This window comes from Sinocyclocheilus rhinocerous, unplaced genomic scaffold, assembly GCF_001515625.1.
Source record: "Sinocyclocheilus rhinocerous isolate Xijiao unplaced genomic scaffold, SAMN03320098_v1.1 scaffold303, whole genome shotgun sequence".
In the NCBI taxonomy this organism is placed as follows: Eukaryota; Metazoa; Chordata; class Actinopteri; order Cypriniformes; family Cyprinidae; genus Sinocyclocheilus; species Sinocyclocheilus rhinocerous.
Window position 1 is genome coordinate 85,765 of NW_015656152.1, and position 16,532 is coordinate 102,296.

The following is a 16,532-nucleotide window of genomic DNA, read 5'->3' on the forward strand; positions in this document are numbered from 1 at the left end:
GTACACTACCGTTCAAAAGTTTGGGGTCAGTACGTTTTTTTTTTTTTCTTTCCTTTTTGAAAGAAATTAATACTTTTATTCAGCAAGGATGTGCTAAATTGATAAAAAGTGACTTATTATCTAACTTATTGTTAGAAAAGGTTTCTATCTGTGATCATGTGACACTGAAGACTGTAGTAATGGCTGATGAAAATTCTGCTTTGCATCACAGAAATAAATTCTATTTTAAAGTATTTTAAAATAGAAAAATGTTATTTTAAATGGTAATAATATTTTATAATATTACTATTTTTTTCTGTATTTTTGGTCAAATAAATACAGCCATGATGAACAGAAGAGACTCTTTAAAACACATTAAAAATCTTACTGATCCCAAACTTTTGAGCAGCAGCAGTATATAAAATGTTTTTTTTATTGGTCTTATGAAGTATTCTAATTTGTTGAGATAGTGAATTGGTGGATTTTTGTTAAATGTGAGCCAAAATCATCACAATTAAAAGAACCAAAGACTTAAACTACTTCAGTCTGTGTGCACTGAATTTATTTAATACACGAGTTTCACAATTTGAGTTGAATTACTGAAATAAATGAACTTTTCCAAGACATTCTAATTTATTGAGATGCACCTGTATATGTTTGTTGTTTGTTTTTTTTTACATTGTTTACTCTATTTATTTATTTTATTTTTTTCAGAACTTTTTATTGGGTCCCTGGAACCCAGTTTAAAATCCCCTGTTTTAAGCCAACAAAAATCGAGTACGACCACAGGATGAAACAATGTTGTTAATAAATACCAGTAGTGTTTTAATGTGCAACCACATAATTGCATGACACTTATGAGTCTTTAGAATCCAAGTATTAAGTGGAACAGGCCTTTGCTAGTTCCCAAATTTATATTCACGGTGTACTGATTCGCAACAGAGAAAACTAGGAAGCGGAGTGAAACAAAGCGAGTGCAGTTTTAAAAAAGCACAGCTATGTTTGAAATCAAGCCTAGCTGGAAAGGTCACATTCATGTACTTAATGTAACCTTTGAAATGTTTGTTTTCATTCAGTTGGGGATCGCCATAGGCTTCCTTGTTCCGCCAATACTGGTTCCAAATGTGGACGATCTGGACGAGTTAGCGGCTCACATCAGAGTCATGTTCTACATCACGGCGGGAGTGGCCACCTTCCTGTTTGTGTTGGTTGTCATTGGTAAGCGCAAACGTCAATTACACTATTGTTATTGTAGTCTTGTTATTTTGGCAGCATGCTTAAATTAAATCGATTGTGAGTCTATTTGTGTGGCATGGGGAGTTGCTGCCTATGTATAGAGTTTCAGTAATTTAAGAGGTTCAGTGAAGATTCGGATGCAGCATAAAGTGAGATTGCTCATCAGGTTTGGGGTGTTGATTGTCTTTTAGTGTCTGTCTGTTCCTCTTTTTGATGAGTCTCATGCTGTTCTTCTTCTTGCATGTACATAGACAAATTTTGTGTATAGTTTATACACAGTGTTGGGAGTAACGCATTACAAAAGTAATAATATTACAGTAGTATATTACTTTTTGCTGCAACCTAACATATAAATGATTGTTTGTTGGCACATAACGCCTGTTATTTTGTTAGTCTGCTTGTACGAGTGTAAATGGAGTTTGTTAGTGCTAATGATTATCTGACATTTAGCCCAAATGACAGAAGGGGAAATGAGTTTTTTTTTTTTCTTTTTTCAGTTTTAACCCATTTTGCTCTCTCTCTTTTTACTCTTTATATGCTCTTCATTCAGCTGTTTAAATGCTGAGCCGCCCATTTTTATCTTGACGAGGCCACAAAACCTCCTGTCACATTCTGAGCAACACTCACGTGCATTCAGTTCTGTTCTCACAAGCAAAAATGCTTGTCTAGATAATTGAATAAAGTAAAATCACAAGACATTTTAAAGTGTTAAAGGGACAGTTCGGCCAAAAATTGACACAGTCTTTTTCTAAACCTGTATGACTTTTTCTTTCATTGAACACAAAATTTGTGGGGAAGTCGTGGCCTAATGGTTAGAGAGTCGGACTCGCACTTTCACTTTTCACTTTTTAAAATTACTTCTTTTTTTTTGGAAAACAAATGCCCTGTTAAGCACTAAATAAAACGTTTAATACAAGCAACGTGAAAGTTGTGCATACTATTTGTGCACTATATTTAAAGTCTGTCGGTCATAGTCATATGTTGTACTTTCATAATACTTTTTGTAATTGTTTGAGTTTCCCTCCCTATTTACTTTCATTGAATAGCAATGTACACCTGGGTTTCAATGCAATAAAGAAAGTCATGTTGGTGAGTTAAATCATGACAATTTTTATTTTTGGGTGAACTTTTCTACCAATTTCCCTCAAAATAACCACTTTAGCTGGTCTGTTATGTAACTTTAGTTAAGAACACACACAGCAGATTCTAGTGTTTCTGTCTCATAGCTCTACAACTTAAATCCTGCTGAAGACTTTTTAATATTTAGAGTATGTTTGATAGAGCAAATATCACAGAGTTCAGTCACCTGCAGTTTTGGGGACAGCAGGCTACATGTTTACTCAAACACAAACATTCACAGATGTCAAAACATTAAATTCAAGAAGATTTCCACCCAAATGCCCCTCTTGTATTAAATACACCAACATAATTGACTTTAATTTCATTCTTTAGATTTTGTTTTTTTTGGAACTTATTTCTAATGACTTTTCTTTTAAACTATGAGATTTTGCCGACAGTTTAGGGATCCTATGGAGTTACAAGGTTCAGTCACAAGCTCTTTTTAATACTTTTTATTGGTTACATATATATAAAACCCACATATAGGCATAAAGAGTGACCAATAGCATTGATTTATATATTTAAAAAAAAGGATATATGAGACTTCCGCCAGACAATGACGAGATGTAAATGAAAAGTTCTTTGATGTACAGTATGTGACTGGTGACTAGAAGAGTTTGTGTTTTTATATTCTCATCAGTGTTTCAGGAGCGTCCGGAGATCCCTCCCACCCACGCTCAAGCCGCAGCTCGGAGGATCTCTCCAGAGAGCTACTCGTATACAGGATCCATCCTCAGGCTGCTCCGCAACAAAGCCTTCATCCTCCTCGTCATCACTTACGGTGAATGTCTTACTCTGCGCACAACAGATCCATTCAGGACCTCAAACTGTGGTGCATTATGCTTGCTGCCATTTAAACACACAGTCGTAGTTTGTTACTGAGAACATAAGCATGAATAGTTCTATAGTCAGTGGTGTTTGCTCATGTAAGCAGGACTGTTACTGCTCATACATGGGGTTTGTGGTTTGAACAAACTCCTAACACTAACTATTAAAATTCAGCATAACTAATGATAACTTGCATGAATGATACCTCAGATCACACAGGTGCTGTTACTTACAGTCATAGTCACATTGTGCACTGTAAAAATGGTTAAAAAATAAATAAATAAACTCACAAAAAAAAACACAGTGAAGGGACATGATCCATATTATATTATATTATATTTTGAATATTATAGAATATTGTAACTAGGATTATGGTGCCAGAAAGGTGGTTATGAGCCCGAAAAATTGACTTTTCACCTTCTAGTCCTAAACCAGGAAGCCAAATTGCATAGCAGTGTTGATTTCTCAAAAATAAAATAATTTTTTAGTAAATTGCTGTGGATTTGATGTTATACCTTTAAATTCAAATATATATTTTAGAATATTTTAAAAGCTTTGGGTCAGTAAGGGGTCATTTAATTTTTTTTTTTAATAATTTAATATTTTTTTTCATCAAGGATGCCTTAAATTGATCAAAAGTGACAATAAAGACATTTATAATGTTACAATAGATTTCTATTTAAAATAAATCCTGTTCTTTTGAACTTTCTATTCATCAAAGAATTCGGGGAAAAAAAGTTTCAAGGTTTCTACAGAACTATGAAGCAGCACAACTCTTTTCAACATTGATAATGATCTGAAATGTTTCTTGAGCAGCAAATCAGCATCATAGAATGATTTCTGAAGGATCATGTGACACTGGAGACTAGAGTAATGATGCTGAAAATTCAGCTTTGCATCAAAGGAATAAATTACACTTTAAAATATATTTAAATAGAAAACCGGTATTTTATTATTTCACAATACTGCTGTTTTTACTGTATTTTTTATCAAATAAATGCAGCCTTGGAGAGCATAAATATGTATTAAGCATTTATTAGATATGACTAGCTTGTAATGGCATGAAGGTTAATTTAATGTAATTTTAATTTGCATGATTGTGCAAGTAAATGGAAAATAACTATTTTTCTTCTGAAAAAGTAAAAATCAAGTACTAAACAGAAATAGTCATACCTTGACTGGCATGAACTACGTTAACACTGAGTTTATGATCTATCCACACACACACACACATACACACACACCCGTGCAACACTTGCATGAGAAGCCTGTAGCTGCATTTAACCTGGCTGAACATTGACAGAAATAATCCTGCAGGAATGCAGAGCTCTTTATATCTTTACAGCTGCTTCAGAAATATGAAGACATTTATTGCTTACTAGATTACACACCAAATCAGCTGTTTGCCAGTTTATGCTTTTAGCATGTTTCTGTCTTTGACTTCATCTGTTTTTCTTCATCAGGGCTGAATGTTGGCTGTTTCTATGCTGTCAGTACGCTTCTCAACCGAATGATCATTGAACACTATCCTGTAAGATCCCTCCAACCCACCTCTTATCCAGCCAATCACGAGAGCCCCTGACCTACACTCAATTTACATAATAACTGAATTAATTTTTTAGTTTTGTGAGAATCATCCTCAAACCTAATCTTGAACTTGGTAAAACAATTATCTTTATTTAAAATGTTTCAAGTCTTAATACTTTTCCTTTTGTTATACTGGGATAAATCATACTGGGATGTATGCAAAAATTGTTGGATATGACGCCCTACCTAGAAAATTTTCCACCAGCCTCCACTGGAATGCAAGTGAATATTTGCTCTGTTTTGAACAGGGAGAGGAGGTGAACGCCGGCAGGATCGGCCTCACCATCGTGATCGCTGGCATGGTGGGATCCCTCATCTGTGGGATCTGGTTAGACCGATCTAAGACATACAAGTAAGAGGCTGGATTTTAATCTTGAAATGTCCAGACAGCGACAGTGCTCGATAAATGTTTGTCTTCATTCCTCCTTGAAGATAAGTGTGTTATTGAGTCCTTCCCCCCCATGAGTCTGTTCACATGCTTTGGTTTAGTGTGTTTGTCCAGGTGTTTGAATCACTGACCCATGAACCTAGACCTTAGTGACCCCGTGACCTTTTGTCTAAGTGTATTTGACCCCTCGCAGCATGCCCTCCCCTCCTGGACATTGTGATGTTTCTTTTGTTCAGCAGAATGAAGGACAAAATGTCTTAGTGTAAAAACTTACCTTGACCAGGGTTTCCCATACATTGATTTATTTGTGGCGGCCCGCCACAAATAGATTTTCCAAAAGGCTTTGACTTTGGCACGTTTCAAAGTCAAAACGCGGCATGGGGGTTTTTATATAAATGTATCTTTTTTGAAGGGAACCGATTGTCTTCAGAAAAGTTTTGATGTAATTTTCATTTAATCTTTCCTATAATGCCTAATAAAGCAGCGTTTATGAGCACAGGGCTGCTTTGTGTTCTGCCGTTACCAGGGAAACCGCTATTTCTGCCGCTCTTAAAGCGCCTCCTGCTGTAAGAGTGTGAATTTGCACTTTCAATAAGCCCGTCTGCTTTTTTATATTTACATTATATACATATATATTTCCCCCAGGCGAAGTGCCGCCACACATAGAGTGTAAGTCTGTGGGAAACACTGTTGACACTTTCCACACACAATACTGCACTGAAATGACAAATTAATAATGTGGTGGGTGTTTCTTCAACTTCAGACAATATTGTGTCACTGGAGTTCACTGATATTTACATTTGCTACTTTTCAAATACTTTTTATGTAAACACTATACCGTTCAAAAGTTTGTGGTCAGTCAATTTTTTTTAAAGGGGTCATATGATGTTGCTAAAAATAACATTCTTATTCTCACCAAGTCTGAATGAACATTAAAAACTGCAATATTGTGGAATATTATTCCAAATTAAAATAACTATGTTCTATTTGAATATATTTTGAAATGTAATTTATTCCTGTGATCAAAGCTGAATTTTCAGCATTATTACCCCAGTCTTCAGTGTCGCATGATCCTTCAGAAATCATTCTAATATGCTGATTTGCCATAAATTTATTATTATTACCAATGCTGAAAACAGTTGTGCTGTTTAATATTTTTGTAAAAACTGTAATACATTTTATTTTTCAGGATTCTTTGATGAATAGCAAGTTCAAAAGAACAGCGTTTATATGAAATATAAATCTTTTATAAATGTCTTCACTGTCACTTTTAATACATTTAATGCGTCCTTGCTGAATAATAGTATTAATTAAAAAAACAAATTTTAATTTTAAAAAGACTTTGAACAGTAGTGTAGATTTTATTGATTTGTTCAGTCTTAAAAATATGAAATACCATGATAAAAATATTAAATTTTTAAACTTTCTAAATTTCTAAACAAAGAGTAAAGCAATCATAAATCATTTTATTTTTATTATGTGAACATTATTGATATATTTTGTTACACATATTATGACTGTCCCACAGTTGTGCCATCATTTCCAACAAAAGCAACAATTTTTCCACTAATAATTCTTTAAAGTGCTCATAGTTGATGAAACGCCAAGATAATGTTAGATTCAGACTTAGCAGATGCTGTTTTACAAAATCAAGTGAAATGTTATTTCTGGATCTACATGTATGTGCAGCTGCTAAGAATGACATGATCAAACTCATTTGTCCAGTCATACTCGGATCTAAATGTTGGATCCTGATGAAAGATTTAACCTGTCCCATGTCTCTGTTATGTCTTGTCTCCACAGACAAACAACACTAGCCGTGTATCTGATGTCGCTTGTGGGTTTGGTGCTTTATGCTTTTACCTTGGATCTGGGTCACTTGTGGGTGGTCTTCATCACTGCAGGAACCCTCGGGTACAAGAAGAGTTAAAATGGAAAACGTCTAAATTTTTTTCTTTCTTTGTTGTTGTTATAGTTTGTTTCTGTTTTGTTTTGTAATATATGTGTTACAGTAAAACCTCTCTCTCCCGCTCTCTGTCTACATATATAGATATATATATAAATTTGCCCTAGATGTTTTGTTTGTGTGTTACTTATGCAGGTTCTTCATGACGGGTTACCTTCCACTTGGTTTTGAGTTTGCTGTCGAATTGACTTACCCAGAGTCTGAGGGGACGTCTTCAGGACTTCTGAACTGCTCTGCACAGGTTTGCGTGTGATATTTCATAATAATTATGTTGTTTATAAGAGTTGTGTCTTATTTTGTATTGAGATTTATATGAGTTTATATGGAGTTACCAGTATTCCTAATGATTGTGATTTCTTGCTGCAGGTATTCGGGATCATATTTACAATCTGTCAGGGGAAAATCATGGATTCGTTTAATACTCTGGCTGGAAATCTCTTCCTGTGTGCCTTCCTGCTGATAGGAACCATCATTACAGGTGCAGATTGTTCAATACTCATCTACCTGGGTATTTGTTCCTCTTTAATCGAGTATAGAGCTTATATTTGAGGGATTGTGAAACTGTTTATAATTTTTTACTCCGGTCCTATAAACTATAATTAATTTTGAATGTTTTGCTTCCTTCCTGGTGATGATAATGCTCCTTGGAAAGCATTGTATATTAAAATTCATGTGACATTATGAAAGCTGCAGTGTCCTCTAATGTTTCAGTTAATGTATGAGCTATTAAACACAGAAAAAAAAAACCGCTGGGTTATGTAAATGTAGAAAAAGCAACATTGTTGTGGGACGGTTACAGCCAGAATCCTTCAGGGTACAAACACAGAGTGTGTGATGTCTGTATTGCTTCAGATTAGTTTGTGAGTTGTACATCTTGGCACATATTTTAAATGTTATAAACTTGTATAATGTGTTAATTACAATTATAATGTTGGCTGCGGTTATTTAAATGGTTATAATTACTGGTTAATATTCAACTAATTTTCCAGGCAATTAAAGTTCATGGGGAGTAATTATATAGTCCTTCTTATAACATTTATGCATAGAGGTACAAAGTTTAATTACTTTTAAACTTTGTTTCTCTGTTGACAAAGACTTGCATCTCAAAGGTCCAATCAGAATGATCTTCCACATTATTAGTATTATTATTAGTTTTTATTTTGTATTATCTTTATAATAATAATTATCATTATTATTATTATTTTGCCTAAAGAGCATCAAATCCATTTTAGGGTGAATATTTATTGCATTATTTAAATAATATAATATTTATTGCATTTTTAAGGGAGCAATATTTAATTGTAATAAAAATAATTTCACAATGCATAAAAATAGACTTCATATAATAAATCAAAAAATTATTTCTTATTTATTTCTTTTGATTTTCGGGATGAAATGTGACCTGGACATGTTCTTTGAGGGATTCATCTATTTTATATTCACAATTCAGATACTGATTAGATAGACTAGAGCTTACAGGTTGCATCAGTCATTTTAGTAGAGAGTACACTGAATGTTAAAGCTGTAATTATGTGCGTCTCATTGCGTTTCTGTTCTTTATCTCAGCTTGTATCAAGTCGGATCTGCGCAGACAGTTGGCAAACCAGCAAGCACTGGCAGCTGTAAGTATCAAACCAAACTTGTCAGCAAAACATTTACGCAATTACACTTTACAATTACACTTTATACATTATATGCGATATATTGTGATAGAAATCAGATTAAGGTTTTCATGACCTTCCCATCCAGGAATACGTTCATGTTTTGTGTTTTCTGCTGGTGTGTCTCTTGTTTGTCAGATTGATGCAGCAGAAATCTTTTTATGCCCACTAACATATGCTGCAGATACTAGAGAAAATGACACTCCAGTTGTTTCTGTCTCACGTTTCTGTGTTGTTTTGTTTTAACCCGAACTCCAGTGTTCATTCAAAGGTGGTTTTGGTTTGATAGCTGTTGTTTCAAACATCCACAGCAGGAACATGACTGTGTTACTGCGTATTCTCCAGGGTCTTTGGCCTCTAGCAGCTCCTGTGGCGCTTTTGAACTTTTTATTGTGTTGACAATCCAGCGCTGTGATTTGATGACACACGGGAAATGCTCTGAGATTCACACCAACTCTATAAACACATTTCATCCTGTTCTTCACCATCAGTCCTGGTCACCTTTACACCACGCCATGTCATGTTTTCTTGTTCCACACATCCCATTCACACTCTCTTTCTAATTTCCCATTATCCTGCTGTTTTTCCACTTCATTGCCTCTTTCCTCTCATAAACACTACACTATCATTCAAAAGTTTGGAGTTGGTACTATTTTATAAATGGTTTTGAAAGAAGTCTCTTATGCACACCAAGGCTGCATTTATTTAATCAAAAAAAAAAAAAATCAAAAAAATTTTAAATTAAGACTGTTTTCTATGTGAAAATGTAATTTGTTCCTGTGATGCAAATCAGAATTTTCAGCATCATTGCTCCAGTCTTCAGTGTCACATGATCCTTCAGAAATCATTCTAATTTGATGCTCAAAAAAAAAAAAAAAATCTGAGTATTATAAATTTTTGAAAACTGTTGTGCTGCTTCATATTTTTGTGGAAACCATGACATATTTTTTTTAGTGTTTCTGAGAAATAGAAAGTAGAAAAATAAATAAACAAACAGAATTTTTGAAAAATAAATCTTTTTTAACATTCTAAATGTATTTACTGTCACTTTTGATCAATTTAATGCATTCTTGCTGAATAAAAGTATTAATTTCTGTAAAAAACAAAAAAATCATACTCTTCCCATTGCTCTTTTTCTACTGTTCTCCCTTTTCCACTTATTCCATTCTATTTTCCACTCATCATCATGAATGGGATGTTTTTAACTCAACCTTTTATTCCACTGATCATCTCATTCTCTGTTCTAGTTTCCTATCTGTCCAAATCCATTCATGTTTACAGATCTGTGTGTGTGTGTGTGTGTGTGTACAGGTATATGGTTTATGAGGACACAAATGTGTATAATGACATGGGTACTACAACGTAAACATGGTTTATGAGGACACTTCCTGTGTCCCCGTAAAACAAAAGGCTTAAAAAACATACAAAACGGTGTTTTATGAAATTAAAAAATTGCCAGCAGTTTCCTGTAAGGGGTAGGTTTAGGTGTAGGGCGATAGAAATGATCAATTCTCAGTGTTCTTGGTGAATAAAAGTACTAATTTCTTTCAAAAAACTGAAAAAAAAAAAACTCATTCCTCTTTTCCACTTATCCGGTTCTTCCTTTCCATTTTTCCACTTATTCTATTCTATTTTCCACTCATCATGAATGGGATGTTTTTAACTCAACCTCCTCTGATCGTCTCATTCTCTCTTCTAGTTTCCTATCTGTCCAAATCCATTCATGTTTACAGATCAGTGTGTGTGTGTGTCTACAGGCAGCATTGGGCAGGTCAGACGTTCAGGATCACAGTGGGACGTCTCTCCACCCCTCCACACACATGTGATCAATCAATCACTGCTTGATTTTATTGCTCACTGTGGTTCAGGTATGGGTGGCACACGCGATCAGCCCTTCTGATTCACATTCAATGAGACCCATTTTAATTATCGCTTATAAAGTGATTCAGATGTTCTTTTGATTCTCTTTCAGAGTCCAATGTTCATGATTTTTTTGCCTGCTCTATCTGAACGCTTCACCCTTGAGCTTTGTACGTGTGTGCCAGGTCATTGTAGTTTGGTTGTTCGATGTGTACTACTAACATTTATCCTTCATTTAATCCACTAACATACTAACTGCGGATGTGTGCATGAAACTGGTTTGTGGCCACCAGGGGACGCCGTTTTACTGTGATATCTGTTAATAGTGATGTGTTTTGTGTTTGCAGATCCATGTGGAAGCATCACTGGCACAAGCTTTTGAAGCCAAACTCTAATGTGATCGCAGGACGGATCGTGTGGCATGTTTATCTTTTATAGTTTTCATCTGGTCTTGAATTTTGATTTATTCTTTGCCTTGGGACCTTTGAGTAATGCTGTATTGTGTGTGTGTGTGTGTGTGTGTTTGAATTGAGTCCAGTGTTTATAACAGCCAGGGAATGATCAGGTGTTTGTTTGTATGGTGTGATCATTTGTGTTTATTTGATCACTAATCATCTCAAGTAGGATATATTCTAATTTTTTAACTAGTTTATCAATTGATGATTTAAATTATTAATGTTAACATTTAAAATGTCTTATTTCTCTAAACAATTTTTCATTGAAAGTTTGAAAAAAATCCTACGATGAAACCCATAAGAACGTGGAGCATTTCAGTATTGCGTGAATTTAAGAATAGAAACCAAAGCTCAACACATTTAAATATACTGTGTTGGTGTCAATCTATGCAGTAATAAGCACTGAATAACTTTCTTTATTTTTATACAGTTTTCTTTTTTACCTTAATTAAAGTTCTAAAAAGACCACCTGAACAAATTGTAATAAAACAAATCTAACCTATAAAGCACATTACTGTTATATTTTATTTTTAAAATAAAATAAATGTTTTGTAAAATGTTTTAGTATTATTACTATCTGCCTATTGTACCTGACACTGAATAATACAATGCCATGCTTTTCAGTAACACCCATATTCTTCTTATTATTATTACAATTAATAGTAATCATAAATTGTATTATTTTAAAATAAATAATATTTATATAGTTCTATATTTTCGTGAAATTATATATACAATTATAATAAAATATAATGAAATAAAATATATTACAATGCAAATATAATGAATAATATAATTATTGTAGAATTATACATTATATTAAATTATATTTAATAAAATATTAATCTATATTATCAATATATAATTATTATTATTACTTAACTATAATTTTACAATAATTAACTATGATTACTATTTATGGTAATCATAATTAAGAGCAATCCCATTCATAGTAATCATACATTTTATTATTTAAAAATTTTATATTTTAATAATATATACAGTAGGCTATATATAATCTCTCAAATTGAAAAATAATCTCAAACAGACCTCAAATGAGTATCCATAAATATTTTAATGCGGTGAACATTGCAGAAAAAGTGTCAGCATTTAAATTACAGCATTTATGATATACGTAAAAAAAGACATCTTATTTCACAAATTTATAACAGCATTTCATATATTTATCAAACTGTATAATATTTTTAAGTAGGAAAATTGAAAAAGAACCAGCAGTAACGTCCCGTACACATTCCAAACAAAGTAAAAACAGCTTGACATTTTAACTCCTCTGACAACTTTGAGACGAGTGCATTTGAAAGGGCATTTCAGATGAATGAGGCAGCAGCAGCAGCCTGTTCCTGCAAATCATCACTTCAGATTCTCTTTGAGAGTCTGCCTGAGCTCCCTGTTGTTTAGGTGGAGGTATTTATTCACCCGGCTGCGATACTTGTTCGTTTATGATCTATAATCCACATGTTTGGGTACTCGTGACTGAAGCCCAGCGTGATGATGATGATGATATCAAACCTTCATCGTTTGGCCTGCTGTTCTAAGGCACCTTCAGCTGTTTGATTGTCTGCAAGTGACATTGTTCCCAATACACAAGCATTTGAGGCACACCTGTCAGAACACATCACAGCACTGGAACATCACCTCCGTGGAAAGTCTTGTGGAAAATGGTCTGAAATCGGAATAATTGCAAAGGAATGATGTGGATTTTGTGGACTCTGACTGTCTGTATTATATTCACACCGACGACATTATTTTATAAACTATCGATAATGCACAAGCAAACCATGTAAAATTGTAAACCGCAACTTAATGAGAAAACATGACCCTTTTAAAATCACATAATTCATATTTGTCTCCTTGTTCTCAGAAATGGCTCATTGTTGTTATACAGGTATTAAAACCTGATGTTCAAGTTGTTTTTCTGCATTTGACCAAATTTTTTTCAGTTCCGTGTCAGTCCTTTAAGAAGCATGTTACTGGCCTCTGGCTTGTGTCGCGTCACGTCCGTTCTGTCCTTCAACTCTGTCCCAATAACACTGTTAACAGCAGTGAATCAAGCATAAGCCGTTCTGGGATGCATCAGCGTTCAGTAGGTGTATTGAAGTCAGCACAAATACTCAAATGCTGTTGACCTCGAGTACTCTCACAGCTTGTTGCCAATTAAAGCAGTTCTTTCTTCTTCTGGGGGTTTTATTAAGGCGCTAAGATCTGCTCGTATGTGAACGTGTTGGGGAAACATAAGGCAGAATATTAATATCTTCATATTGATATGCAACCTGCAGAAAATTTCCTCCAATGCTCCATTTTGAGAATGGCTTCTTCAGAAAAAAGAGGGAAGTCTCCGACCAGCGGCAACCTTCTTTTAGAGCCAGGTAAATCCAGATCTGCGCAAATCTTACAGTGCTGTGTAAAACTCATTTGGGTCCTGAACAGGTGCGCCGTGGCCTCTCATCTCTGGGCTCTTGCATTTTGGGGTCTTTCTTGAGGAAAAAGGAAGTTATAGAGTGTCGTCACTAGCTGGAACAAACCCATCTGGCCCCTTTGAGTGAACTGCACAAAAATAAACCAAAAATAATCAGGTAAAAAAATGTAACGTATGTTAAAGAAGACATTGCATTTTATTAGCCAAGAGAGGCATTATTATAAAACTATATCTTTTAAAAATGTAATTAATTAATTGCATTAAAGTCCACATCAATAGGCATTCACAGCCCATTTTACTTCCATAATGTGACATATTTCTAAGGAAAGTGTTTTTAGAAGGTTCCATTACTTACGTTAATAACCTAAAATGCCAATCATGACTTAATAGAAATTAAATTATTGGTTAACTTTATTTTCCCCGTGTGGAAAAGGAAAGTTATTTTTTAAAAATCATGCTCAGTAAGACCAGGAGCATCTATTAAGAAAGTAAACCGAGTCAAAATGGCATGTGTCTGCCATTAGATGGCGCTCTGGTCTCAAGCTTCACTTCAAACTCCTCCCCTTCCCTCTAAATCTCCCTGATGGACAGTTAAAGCGGCCAATCAGCAGTCAGGCCAGCTGTGTTGTGGGCATGTATTGTAGTTCTTGAGTATTGCAGTGTATTGCATAAGCTGGCGCTCTTACTGAAGGCATGCTGGATTTAAAAGAGTTAGCAAACTGTAATTATGATTAACCAATTTAAATGATCCTGACCCATTTATTCCTAGTTGGACTGTCATCTTTCAAGTTTTTAAATTAAAATTATTCAGCCCGTTTGATCTGTGAGAACAAGAAGTTTCAGTTTTTGATCGTATCTGATTCTGAGCTCATGGCGGCTGATTTCCACACATTTCACGGTCTATAAAATCTACAATCTGTAAGTGCATTAAAACATCTCAGTTGTAGCGGCTCAGCAACATAACAGAGTGTTACTAAAGGTGTTACATTAGCCTACTTTTGAGATTGCGGTCACATGCCTGCTGACGTGGACCTTGAGTCAGAGTCTAAATTTAGCCTGCAGTATAAACACACTTCACATCCTCTTTCTGAGCTCACACACAAACTATAGCCGGCCTGGGTAGACACTAAATTCAACTGGCATTTACTGAAGACCTTGATAAATCTAACTTTATCCCTCCTCTCTCATACAAGTAAGCGTTAAAAGTCACTTTGAATAAAAGAATGAATAAATGTGAATAACTCTCACACGTGGAAAATGTTTACGTCTAGCAAAACTAAAACTCATCACTTTATTGAAGCAGACCATGTTGTTTTCATCTGCTGTTTTTAATTTTAAAAAATGGCACTTTTCAAAATTAGTATACTCTCCTATATCATTGTTATTAACCCCCGGACCTCAAAAACACTTTAAACTAATGTAACTTGACCACAAACCTTAATTAAAACCAAACAATGATGTTTTCAATAGTCATGCAGACTGTAGTTTAATAAATAGTTTAAAAAGTTTTAAAAAATTGTTATAGGACTTTGTTTTATACATAAAGTTGTTATATAAACATCAACTAGTGATTAAACGTTTCCATCATTTACTGTAAAGTTATTGGTGTCGATTTGATAAGATCTAAGAGAACTTAAGTAAACAGGATGGCTAAACCAATAATGATGTCATCTCTCCCACTGAACATTTGCATATGCAGCATTGAAATAACAGACGATGATGTCATTGCACATCGTGACAGAAACCACTGCAATGAAAACCACAGACTTTGTGCACAAACACCTGTGGAACTGTTTAACCCGTTTGATTCAAATCGGCCTTGAGGAAAAGAAACTAACTAGTCTCATTTGAAATCACTCTTACCAGCTGAAGATGATCCTGCTGAAACTGATCCCCCATTTCACGCAGTTTACGTCCAATCTGAATCTCCACACTAATTCCCACGTCACGTTCGTCTTCCTTTTCTTCTGGTCTCCCTTCGTCCTCTTCTGCGTTTTGTGTGCCATCCAGGACTGGTTCAAACAGTGCGGGGAAGTGTGCACGAAATCCAGCATTTCCTAAAGGATAAAAACAATATTTATATTTTTATATTGTACGATAATAATTACTATTAAAGGGATAGTTCACCCAAAAATGAAAATTCTGTCATTAATTACTCACCCTCATGTCGTTCCAAACCCGTAAGTCCTTTGGAACACAAATTAAGATATTTTGGATGAGATCTGAGAGCTTTCTGACCCTCCATAGACAGCAAGATAACTACCACGTTCAAGGCCCAGAAAAATACCAAGAACATCAGTGGTTCAACCGTAATTTTATGAAGATATGATAATACTTTTTGTGCGCAAAAAAAAAAAAAAATTCAACGTCATGTTACTCTCAATAATGGCGGTAGATGGTAACTCGGGGGAGAAGAATTGTTGAATAAAGTCGTTATTTTTTATTTCTTTGCACACAAAAAGTATTTTTGTGGCTTTGTAAAATTACGGTTGAACCACTGATGTCACATGCACTATTTTAAAGATGTTCTTACTACGTTTCTGGGCCTTGAACATGGTAGTTACCTTGCTGTCTATGGGAGGGTCAGAGAGCTCTCGGATTTCATCCAAAATATCTTAATTTGTGTTCCGAAGATGAACGAAGGTCTTACAGGTTTGGAACGACATGAGGGTGAGTAATTAATGACAGAATTTTCATTTTTGGGTGAACTATCCCTTTAATATATTATTTTATTATTAAAAAATGTTTAGGGATTAAATTCAAAGAAAATCATTAACTTGATTAATTTTTTACTTTAAAGGTGCCATAGAATGGAAAACTGTATTTACCTTGGCATAGTTGAATAATAACAGAAATGACATACCATGAACAAACACCATTGTTTCCTCTTTCTTATGTAAATCTTGTGCATTCAAAAGACCACTGAAAAATAGGCGAATCTGAACATAACACCGACTGTGACGTTACAGTCGGGATCACTATTTGTTCCGTTGCCGTCTTTGGCATTTCCCCGCCC

The 16,532-nt window shown here is 34.6% G+C and overlaps 2 protein-coding genes across 3 annotated transcripts in view; one reads left to right on the top strand and one right to left on the bottom strand.

Annotated features, from left to right (window-relative positions):
* Positions 1 to 11,614, top strand: part of LOC107719354 (feline leukemia virus subgroup C receptor-related protein 2-like) — a 15,365-nt gene extending 3,751 nt beyond the window's left edge. The window contains exons 3-12 of one of the 2 annotated variants that reach the window (XM_016526752.1): positions 1,056 to 1,197; positions 2,975 to 3,115; positions 4,626 to 4,693; positions 4,998 to 5,101; positions 6,941 to 7,051; positions 7,239 to 7,344; positions 7,470 to 7,581; positions 8,670 to 8,725; positions 10,522 to 10,632; positions 10,972 to 11,614. In XM_016526752.1, the coding sequence (XP_016382238.1) occupies positions 1,056 to 1,197; positions 2,975 to 3,115; positions 4,626 to 4,693; positions 4,998 to 5,101; positions 6,941 to 7,051; positions 7,239 to 7,344; positions 7,470 to 7,581; positions 8,670 to 8,725; positions 10,522 to 10,590 (909 nt within the window). In that variant the 3' untranslated portion in view covers positions 10,591 to 10,632; positions 10,972 to 11,614. The remainder of the gene's footprint in view (positions 1 to 1,055; positions 1,198 to 2,974; positions 3,116 to 4,625; positions 4,694 to 4,997; positions 5,102 to 6,940; positions 7,052 to 7,238; positions 7,345 to 7,469; positions 7,582 to 8,669; positions 8,726 to 10,521; positions 10,633 to 10,971) is intronic. The other variant, XM_016526753.1, reaches the window with a different exon arrangement.
* A 1,336-nt stretch (positions 11,615 to 12,950) lies between these two features.
* The window catches only part of bmf2 (BCL2 modifying factor 2), a 7,314-nt gene continuing 3,732 nt past the window's right edge, over positions 12,951 to 16,532 (bottom strand). The window contains exons 3-4 of the mRNA XM_016526838.1: positions 15,380 to 15,573; positions 12,951 to 13,644 (exon numbers count right to left, since the gene is read on the bottom strand). Coding sequence (XP_016382324.1) covers positions 13,543 to 13,644; positions 15,380 to 15,573 — 296 coding nt within the window. The 3' untranslated portion in view covers positions 12,951 to 13,542. The remainder of the gene's footprint in view (positions 13,645 to 15,379; positions 15,574 to 16,532) is intronic.